This window comes from Rhinoraja longicauda, chromosome 2 (genome assembly GCF_053455715.1).
Source record: "Rhinoraja longicauda isolate Sanriku21f chromosome 2, sRhiLon1.1, whole genome shotgun sequence".
NCBI classification, from domain to species: Eukaryota; Metazoa; Chordata; class Chondrichthyes; order Rajiformes; family Arhynchobatidae; genus Rhinoraja; species Rhinoraja longicauda.
The window spans coordinates 2,824,598-2,835,770 of NC_135954.1; the positions used below are offsets into that span (position 1 = coordinate 2,824,598).

Here is an 11,173-nt window from a genome sequence, read left to right on the forward strand (position 1 = left end):
CTCGGCTGCGGGACGTTTCAGTGCCCGGTGCGGCTCGGCTGCGGGCCTTAACATTGCCGGCGCAGCTCGGCCGCGGGACGTTTCAGTGCCCGGTGTGGCTCGGCCGCTGGACTTAACATCGCCCGGTGCGGCCGCGGGACGTTTCAGTGCCCGGTGCGGCTCGGCCGCGGGACGTTTCAGTGCCCGGTGCGGCTCGGCCGCTGGACTTAACATCGCCCGGTGCGGCCGCGGGACGTTTCAGTGCCCGGTGTGGCCGCGGGACGTTTCAGTGCCCGGTGCGGCTCGGCCGCGGGACGTTTCAATGCCCGGTGCGGCTCGGCCGCGGGACGTTTCAATGCCCGGTGCGGCTCGGCCGCGGGACGTTTCAATGCCCGATGCGGCTTGGCCGCTGGACTTAACATCGCCCGGTGTGGCCGCGGGACGTTTCAGTGCCCGGTGCGGCTTGGCCGCTGGACTTAACATCGTCAGCGCTGTTCGGCCGCGGGACGTTTCAGTGCCCGGTGCGGCTCGGCCGTTGGACTTAACATCGCCCGGTGCGGCCGCGGGACGTTTCGGTGCCCGGGGCGGCTCGGCCGGGGGGCCTTCCATCCCCTTGCGGGGGCTGTGCGTGTCGTTTGCCTCGGTAGGGGTCGAGCTGCCTGTCCGTGGGTGCGGGGGGAAGAGAGGGGAAGTTTTGTTGCCTCCATCACAGTGAGGGGGTGTTTGGAGTCACTGTGATGGATGTTTGTGTTGGGGTCGGGTGTCCTGTGTTCTTTTCTTTTTGCTGTATTTTGTGTGACTGCTGAAATTTCGCTCGGTGTTGTGCCGAGTGACAATAAAGTGTTGTTATGTTATGTTATGTTATGTTATGTATAAAACTATAAAAGGACTGGACAAGCTAGATGCAGGAAAAATGTTCCTAATGTTGGGGGAGTCCAGAACCAGGGCCCACACAGTCTAAGAATAAAGGGGAGGCCATTTAAAACTGAGGTGAGAAGAAACATTTTCACCCAGAGAATTTGTTGTAAATTTGTGGAGTTCTCTGCCACAGAGGGCAGTGGAGACCAGTGACGGCACGGTGGCGCAGCGGTAGAGTTGCTGCCTTACAGCAAATGCAGCGCCGGAGACTCAGGTTCGATCCCGACTACGGGCGCCGTCTGTATGGAGTTTGCACGTTCTCCCGTGGCCTGCGTGGGTTTTCTCCGAGATCTTCGGTTTTCTCCCACAGTCCAAAGACGTGCAGGTTTGTAGGTTAATTGACTGGGTAAATGTAAAAATTGTCCCTAGTGTGTGTAGGATAGTGTTAGTGTGCGGGGATCGCTGGGCGGCGCGGACCCGGTGGGCCGAAGGGCCTGTTTCCGCGCTGTATCTCTAAACTAAACTAAACTAAACTGAAACTAAACTAATTGCTTCAGTCTATCATTTGGACAGAGTGTGATGGTCCATTGCCCAGTGAGGGTCAGTCAGTACTATTCCTGTTCCACAGGTCACCTCATCTTCCACAGAACTGTCAACTGTGTTCCTGAGCCGTGACTAATCTGACAAATCACCCTCTTGCCATGGTGACTTGCAGAGAATTGTGGACGCAGCCACAAACCAACCTCCCTTCCATCGACTCCATCCACATCCTTAAGAGCTCTATCTAGCTCTCTCTTGAATGCATTCAGAGAATTGGTCTCCACTGCCACTACGGGTGCTGTCTGTACGGAGTTTGCACGTTCTCCATGTGACCCACGTGGGTTTTCTCCGGGCGCTCTGGTTTCCTCCCACACTCCAAAGATATACAGGTTTGTATGTTAATTGAATTCTGTGTATTGTTCCTCGTATGTTAAGGATGGAACTGGTGTGCGAGGGATTTTTGGTCAGCGCGGACTCAGTGGGCCGAAGGGCCTGTTTTCACGCTGTATCCCTGAAGGCTAATGTAATTTAGAATTAGCTCGCTGGAATTTAGAAGATTGAGGGGGGATCTTATAGAAACTTACAAAATTCTTAAGGGGTTGGACAGGCTAGATGCAGGAAGATTGTTCCCGATGTTGGGGAAGTCCAGAACAAGGGGTCACAGTTTAAGGATAAGGGGGAAGTCTTTTAGGACTGAGATGAGAAAGTTTTTTTCACACAGAGAGTGGTGAATCTGTGGAATTCTCTGCCACAGAAGGTAGTTGAGGCCAGTTCATTGGCTATATTTAAGAGGGAGTTAGATGTGGCCCTTGTGGCTAAAGGGATCAGGGGGTATGGAGAGAAGGCAGGTACGGGATACTGAGTTGGATGATCAGCCATGATCATATTGAATGGCGGTGCAGGCTCGAAGGGCCGAATGGCCTACTCCTGCACCTATTTTCTATGTTTCTATGTTTCAATGTAATGAGTCCCTGGCGACCAGCGATCGCCTGTTCACACGAGCTCTATGTTGTCCCACTTTCTCGTCCACACACTGGGGACAATTTTTAGAGAGGCCCAATTGATCTACAAACCCGCACGTCCTTGGGGTGTGGGAGGAAACCGGAGCGCCCGGAGAAAACCCACACAATCACAGGGGAGAACGTGCAAACCCCGCGCGCGCGCACGCACATAGAAACATAGAAACATAGAAAATAGGTGCAGGAGTAGGCCATTCGGCCCTTCGAGCCTGCACCGCCATTCAATGTGATCACGGCTGATCATCCAACTCAGTATCCTGTACCTGCCTTCTCTCCATACCCCCTGATCCCTTTAGCCACAAGGGCCACATCTAACTCCCTCTTAAATATAGCCAATGAACTGGCCTCAACTACCTTCTGTGGCAGAGAATTCCACAGATTCACCACTCTGTGTGTGAAAAAAACTTTCTCATCTCGGTCCTAAAAGACTTCACCCTTATCCTTAAACTGTGACCCCTTGTTCTGGACTTCCCCAACATCGGGAACAATCTTCCTGCATCTAGCCTGTCCAACCCCTTAAGAATTTTGTAAGTTTCTATAAGATCCCCCCTCTATCTTGTAAATTCCAGCGAGTACAAGCCGAGTCTATCCAGTCTTTCTTCATATGAAAGTCCTGCCATCCCAGGAATCAATCTGGTGAACCTTCTCTGTACTCCCTCTAAGGCTAGAATGTCATTCCTCAGATTAGGAGACCAAAACAGTACGCAATACTCCAGGTGCGGTCTCACCAAGGCCCTGTACAACTGCAGCAGAACCTCCCTGCTCCTATACTCAAATCCCCTCGCTATGAATGCCAACATACCATTCGCTTTCTTCACTGCCTGCTGAACCTGCATGCCTACTTTCAATGACTGGTGCACCATGACACCCAGGTCTTGTTGCATCTCCCCTTCTCCTAATCTGCCACCATTCAGGTAATAGTCTGCTTTCCTGTTCTTGCCGCCAAAGTGGATAACCTCACATTTATCCACATTATACTGCATCTGCCATGCATTTGCCCACTCTCCTAATCTATCCAAGTCACTCTGCAGCCTCCTAGCATCCTCCTCACAGCTAACACTGCCACCCAGCTTCGTGTCATCTGCAAACTTGGAGATGTTGCATTCAATTCCCTCGTCCAAATCATTAATATACACTGTAAATAACTGGGGTCCCAGCACTGAGCCTTGCGGTACCCCACTAGTCACTGCCTGCCATTCTGAAAAGGACCCGTTTATTCCTACTCTTTGCATTGGGAATTAGACAGCACCCGAGGTCAGGATCGAACCCACGGCTCCGGCGCTGTGAGGTAGCGACTCTACCGCTGCGCCACCGTGCCGTCGATGTACGAAGGAGACAGGTTTTGCATTTATAAAGCTGCAACAATGCTCGTTCACTCAATAAGGTCATAAGTGATAGAATTAGGCCATTTGGCCCATCAAGTCTACTCCACCATTCAATCATGGCTGATCTATCTCTCCCTCCCAACCCCGTTCTCCTGCCTTCTCCCCATAACCCCTGACACCCACACTAATCAAGAATTAGTATAATTTATAATTTAAAATATCCACTGACTTGGCTTCCACAGCCGTCTGTGGCAGAGAATCCCACAGATTCACTACCCTCTGACTAAAGAAATTCCTCCTCATCTCCTTCCTAAAAGACCATCCTTTAATTCTGTGCCCTCTGGTCCTAGACTCTCCCACTAGTGGAAGCATCCTCTCCACATCCACTCTATCCAGGCCGCTCACTATACAGTAAGTTTCAATGAGGTCCCCCCTTATCCTTCTAAACTCCAGCGAGTACAGGCCCAGTGCCGACACACGCTCATCATATGTTAACCCACTCATTCCCGGGATCATTCTTGTAAACCTCCTCTGGACCCTCTCCAGAGCCAGCACATCCTTCCTCAGATATGGGGCCCAAAACTGCTCACAACACTCCAAATGTGGCCTGACCAGCGCCTTATACAGCCTCAGCATTACATCCCTGCTTTTGTACACAAGGCCTCTTGGAATAAATGCTAGCGTTGAGTTTCCTTTAAATTACTTTAGAGCTTCGAGCTTGCTTTAAATCACTTTAAAGGTCAAAGTCAAAAAGTTCCCAATGCATTCTGATGTTTTAATCTATTTGACACAATTAACTCCACAGTCTGATAGCAAGGTGACCTCTCTTGCAGTCTGAAGCATTTCTTCCTTCACTGAGAATGCATTTTCTATTAAAAACATCGACAATAGGTGCAGGAGGAGGCCTTTCAGCCCTTCGAGCCAGGTGCAGGAGGAGGCCTTTCAGCCCTTCGAGCCAGCACCACCATTCATTGTGATCATGGCTGATCATCCACAATTGTTGACACACTGTTACACACTTTGGGAAGTCTGGCATGCCCCCAACAACTCCCACCAACTTCTACAGATGCGCCACAGAAAGCATTTTATCGGGATGCATCACAGCTCGGTTTGGGAACGGCTCCATCCAAGACTGCAAGAAATTGCAGAGAATTGTGGACGCAGCCCAGACCATCACACAAACCAACCTCCCTTCCATCGACTCCATCTACACCTCACGCTGCCTCGGCAAGGCCAGCAGCCCAGACCATCACACAAACCAACCTCCCTTCCACTGACTCCATCTACACCTCACGCTGCCTCGGCAAGGCCAGCAGCATAATCAAGGACCAGTCTCACCCCGGCCACTCCCTCTTCTCCCCTCTCCCATCGGGCAAGAGGTACAGAAGTGTGAAAACGCACACCTCCAGATTCAGGGACAGTTTCTTCCCGGCTGTTTTCAAGAGAGAATTAGATTTAGCTCTTAGGGTTAAGGGAATCAAGGGATATGGGGGAGAAGGCAGGAACGGGGTACTGATTGTGGATGATCAGCCGTGATCACGTTGAATGGCGGTGTTGGCTCGAAGGGCCGAATGGCCTCCTCCTGCACCTATTGTCCATGTTCCAACTGTTATAAGGCAACTGAACCGTCCTCTCGCCAACTAGAGAGCGGTCCTGACCTCCCATCCAAAGATACTAGAGGAGCAAGATAGACCACTGGACCCTAAAACCCTTAGTGCGTCACGGCGCCGTTTTAGTAGGCAGAAACTCGCGGAAACAGTTAAAAAGAAAAATAACAAAAATCTGTGAATTGATAGATGAGATATATTCTGCATTTGAATGGTATCATCACACATACTGTTCCCCCAACACACCGATTACACTGCTAGAGGCAGAGCGAACGGCGGGTTTTGCTTACTAAAATGGCGGACGTTACGGGGTTTGCTTACTAAAATGGCGGACGTTACGGGTTTTGCTTACTAAAATGGCGGACGTTATGCTCCTTTGCGTACTACACTTCAGTATAGGCGATTTCAACGGAGTGGTCCATCTTGTTCTTCTAGTAATCTTTGCTCCTATCCACCTCATTGGAGACCCTGGGACTATCCTTGATCGGACTTTACCTTGCACGAAATGTTACTCCCGTTATCCCCTTGGTCGTGTATCCCCTTTACACTGTAAATGGATCGATTCACGTCATAGTGTATAGTCTTTCCGGTGTCTGGTTAGCACACAACAAAAAAGATTTTTACTGTACCTCGCTCGGTACATGTGACAATGAATTAAATTCAAACTAGAAACTAAACTAAACTAAATAATCTGAACTGAAACTTTATGCCCTCACATGTCAATACACAATAGACAATAGGTGCAGGAGGAGGCCATTCGGCCCTTCGAGCCAGCACCGCCATTCAATGTGATCACGGCTGATCATTCTCAATCAGTACCCCGTTCCTGCCTTCTCCCCATACCCCCTGACTCCGCTATCCTTAAGAGCTCTATCTAGTTATCTCTTGAATGCATTCAGAGACTTGGCCTCCACTGCCTTCTGAGGCAGAGAATTCCACAGATTTACAACTCTCTGACTGAAAAAGTCATCATCTCCATTCTAAATGGCCTACCACTTATTCTTAAACTGTGGCCCCTGGTTCTGGACTCCCCCAACATTGGGAACATGTTTCCTGCCTCTAACATGTCCAACCCCTTAATAATCTTATATGTTTCAATAAGATCCCCTCTCATCCTTCTAAACCCTAGTCTGTGTCTTCTGTGCTCAGTTCTGGGCACCGTGTTATAGGAAAGATATTCTCAAGGGTTCAGAAAAGATTGACGAGGATGTTGCCAGGACTAGAGGGTGTGAGCTACAGGGAGAGGTTGAGCAGGCTGGGTCTCTATTCCATGGAGCGCAGGAGAATGAGGGGTGATCTTATAGAGGTGTACAAAATCATGAGAGGAATAGATCGGGTAGATGCACAGAGTCTTTTACCCAGAGTAGGGGAATCGAGGACCAGAGGACATAGGTTCAAGGTGAAGGGGAAAAGATTTAATAGGAATCCGAGGGGTAACTTTTTTCCACACAGAGGGTGGTGGGTGTATGGAACAAGCTGCCAGAGGAGGTAGTTGAGGCTGGGACTATCCGTAGGAAAATAACTGCAAATGCTGGTACAAATCGAAGGTGTCACAAAATGCTGGAGTAACTCAGCGGGTTAGGCAGCATCCAGGAGAGAAGGAATGGGTGACGTTTCAATAGACAATAAGCAATAGACAATAGGGGCAGGAGGAGGCCATTCGGCCCTTCGAGCCAGCACCGCCATGCAATGTGATCATGGCTGATCATTCTCAATCAGTACCCTGTTCCTGCCTTCTCCCCATACCCCCTGACTCCGCTATCCTTAAGAGTTCTATCTAGGTTTTGGGTCGAGACCCTTCTTCAGGCTGACTATCCCATCGTTTCAGAAACAGTTGGACAGGTACATAGATAAGACAGGTTTGGAGGGTTATGGACCAAGCGCAGGCAAGTGGGACTAGTGTAGCTGGGAAATTGTTGGCCGGTGTGGGCGAGTTGGGCCGATGGGCCTGTTTCCACACTGTATCACTCTGTGAGTCCATGACTGTGACTGAATATTGCTTTCTTGCAGACTACAGAACGGTGAGGAGTTTACGGAAGATATGGATGAAGATGATCCCAGTGCCTACGTCACAAACCTATTGTATTATCAACTTGTGCCTTTTGAAACAGACATCCTGGAGTGATGGCTCATGAGGCTGGTTTGAAGGAGAGGCTGGCTTTACCCCTTGTCTTGTTCCCTCTGCCCTTTCCTTCCCCTCCCTCCCCCTCCCTCACTCCCTACGCCCCCCAGCCCTCCAACCGAGAAGTGATCAACAAAAAGATGCAAAGCGCTGGAGTACCTCAGCGGGTCAGGCAGCATCTCTGGAGAACATGGATAGGTGACGTTTCACAGAGTGTTGGAGTAACTCAGCGGGTCAGGCAGCATCTCTGGAGAACATGGATAGGTGACGTTTCACAGAGTGCTAGAGTAACTCAGCGGGTCAGGCAGCATCTCTGGAGAAGATGGACAAATAACGTTTCACAGAGTGCTGGAGTAACTCAGCGGGTCAGGCAGCATCTCTGGAGAACATGGATAGATGACGTTTCAGGTAGAGACCCTTCTTCAAACTGAGAAGGGGGGGAAAGGGAAACGAGAGATTTATGGACAGTGATATAGAGATATAGGACAGGTTTGGAGGGATGTGGGCCAAATGCAGGCTGGTGGCTCTAGTGTAGATGGGACATGTTGGCCGGTGTGGGCAAGTTGGGCCTAAGAGCCCTGTTTCCACACTGTGTCACTCCCAAGTGTTAGAAATTATCAACAATGGCCAGGAGTAACAAATCAAGAGTTTCATTTCTGCAGATGACCTGTGTATTACAACCCAAAGTGCTGACTTCCTCAAGGCAGAAGCTTTGTGAGACCCTAGTCAACCTGCCCTCAAACTACAAAGAGAATCACCTGAGAGTCACCAGTCCATCTAAAACCCAAGCCTGCCCCTTCCACCTGCAGAACAAGCCAGCAGATCAAAGGTTGAAGATCAAGTGGAATGGAGTCAGATTGGAGCACTGTGACAGTGCAGTCTATCTCGGTGTGACTCTTCATCCATCTCTGACCGACAAAGTACATCATAGACAATGGACAAGAGGTGCAGGAGGAGGCCATTCAGCCCTTCAAGCCAGCACCGCCATTCACCGCGATCATGGCTGATCATCCACATATCACCAAGCTTAAAGGAAAAGTCAGTTCCAGAAATAATATAATAATAATAATAATAATAATAATAATAATGATAATGATAATAATATATTCCTTTTATCCGTCCCACACCGGGGATATTTACAGTGTTACAGCAGCAAAGTGGATAGATAGCAAGAGATCATTCATTATAAACAAAAGTAAAGACAAGACAAGGATAAATTGTCATTAGTTTACAGCGTATTCCTTAACTGTTAGGGTTGGCTCGTTGACTCGCTCTTCTTAGCAAGTTGACTACCTCAAAAACGGGGAGCAAATTCTAAAACCATTCGATCAACAGCTCTCTGGCTCTCCCCACTGCCGAGTCTGCCTGCGCAATGTTGGAGCGCTCAGCTCATGCAGGGAAGATTGATCCTGTGCTAAACACAAGCTGTCGCAAGCATCAGTGGATGCATGAAACCTGCTAAGACTGACAACGCCTACCCACTCTCTGGCATTGCATCTCTTGGACTCAGAAGAGCTGTGGCCAGTCAAAAAGAACGCCTCGGACAGTCAGGAGGTTGTCCGCCCTACATGACCACTCTTTGCCACCTCAGCGTTTGTCCCTCCCCTGGACGGCAGTGCATCTCTCCTGTCCCTCGCCTGGACGGCAGTGCATCGTCCAGAAAGGCTCAAACTCTGGGAAGGGAGACGGGAGAAATCTCCGGAAGACACTCGCGTGGCAATCGAACCTTCTGAGAAACTCCCACCAGGTTCCGACCAGCCGTGGATAGCCTGGCGCCGTCTCAACAGACTGAGGACAGGCGCGGGTGGGGAGGAGCAGATCGAATATGCTCTTGTGGGGATACACTGAAGATGGGGCAGACTGCCAGTGTGGACGGGGCCTCCAGACTATGGAACATCTCCTGAGCTGTGACCTGCTGCACGACACACGCACTGTGAAGGATCTTGCAGAGGCCAACCACGTGGCACTTAGATTTAAGGTATCACAAAATGCCGGAGTAACTCAGCGGGTCAGGCAGCATCTTTGGAGAACACGGATAGGTGACGTTTCACAAAATGCCGGAGTAACTCAGCGAGTCAGGCAGCATCTCTGGAGAACGTGGATAGGTGACGTTTCACAGAGTGCTGGAGTAACTCAGCGGGTCAGGCAGCATCTCTGGAGAACACGGATAGGTGACGTTTCACAAAATGCCGGAGTAACTCAGCGAGTCAGGCAGCATCTCTGGAGAACGTGGATAGGTGACGTTTCACAGAGTGCTGGAGTAACTCAGCGGGTCAGGCAGCATCTCTGGAGAACGTGGATAGGTGACGTTTCCCCAAAATGCTGGAGTAACTCAGCAGGTCAGGCAGCATCTCTGGAGAGAAGGAATGGGTGACGTTTTGGGTCGAGACCCTTCACTAAAATCTGCTTGCTATTGGCAAACAGCTGTGCGATGACACAATTTTTTTTTTTTTAAGAGTAACAAGCAAAGACACAAATGGATGGATATTTTATTAGTACGGGCGTCAAAGGTTAGGGGGAGAAGGCAGGAGAATGGGGTTAGGAGGGAGAGATAGATCAGCCATGATTGAATGGCAGAGTAGACTCGATGGGCCGAATGGCCTAATTCTGCTCCTATGCCTTACGACAAGGGTTCCCAACCAGGGGGTAAATTTTGTCTACCCAGGGGGTAAATTTGAACAAAATAATAATGTTAAAAACAGTACTTTAGAATGTCCCCTTTGTCTGTTGCTTTATTATGGTAGAAGTGTAAAACAAATGACTGAACAAAACAGGGTAGGGGGGGTAAATTTACTTTCGAAAAGTCGCAAAGGGGCAAACGGGACGAAAATGTTTGGGAACCCCTCCCCCTCCCCCCCTGCCTTACGATGTTTCCACCCAATGGTTTCAAGGAGAGACACTAGTCTTGTGAGGAGCAGGAAAGAACTGCAGATGCTGGTTTAAATCGAAGGGCAGATGCAAAATGCTGGAGGAACTCAGCGGGTCAGGCAGCGTCTCGAGAGAGAGAAGGAATGGTCGACGTTTCGGACCGAGACCCTCCTTCAAAGATGGGTGGGTATTTGGTTAGTCGAAGGTTACGGGGAGAAGGCAGGAGAATGGGGTTAGGAGGGAGAGATAGATCAGCCATGATTGAATGGCAGAGTAGACTCGATGGGCCGAATGGCCTAATTCTGCTGCTGTGTGTCCAGTATTGGGTGGGGTGGGGAGGGGCGGAGGAAGATGGAAACGAGAGGTGGTTGTGGGAGAAAGCCTGGCAAGTGATAGGTGGATACAGGGGAGAGGGGGCTATTAGCAGATGGGTGGGTATAAGTGACAAAGACTGGAGGTGAGAAGAGGAGGAGTGAAACGTGAAACTGGAGGTGAGGGGTAAGGGTTAGGGGTTGCCAACTTCCTCACTCCCAAACAAGGGACAAGGTGACGTCACTGCCCCGCGCCCCATGTGACCTCACCCAGCCGGCGGCCATGTGCTCCCACTACACCCATGGTGGCTGCCTGGGCCGGGAGGCGGGTTGCTATGCAACCTCCGTTAGGCGGTGCCCGGGCCTCCGGGCCTACACTGCCCGGGCCTACACTGTCCGGGCCAACTGTCCGGGTCTGCACTGTCTGGGCCTACACTTTCCGGGCCTATACTGTCCGGGCCAGCACTGTCCGGGCCTACAGTGTCCAGGCCAGCACTGTCCGGGCCTACAGTGTCCAGGCCAGCACTGTCCGGGCCTGCACTGT

The 11,173-nt window shown here is 50.5% G+C and overlaps 1 protein-coding gene across 1 annotated transcript in view; it reads left to right on the forward strand.

The window, feature by feature from the left end:
* pxdc1b (PX domain containing 1b) overlaps window positions 1-10,634 on the forward strand; it is a 62,197-nt gene extending 51,563 nt beyond the window's left edge. The window contains exon 7 of the mRNA XM_078430085.1: window positions 7,339-10,634. Coding sequence (XP_078286211.1) covers window positions 7,339-7,453 — 115 coding nt within the window. The 3' untranslated portion in view covers window positions 7,454-10,634. The remainder of the gene's footprint in view (window positions 1-7,338) is intronic.
* The last annotated feature ends 539 nt before the right edge of the window (window positions 10,635-11,173 follow it).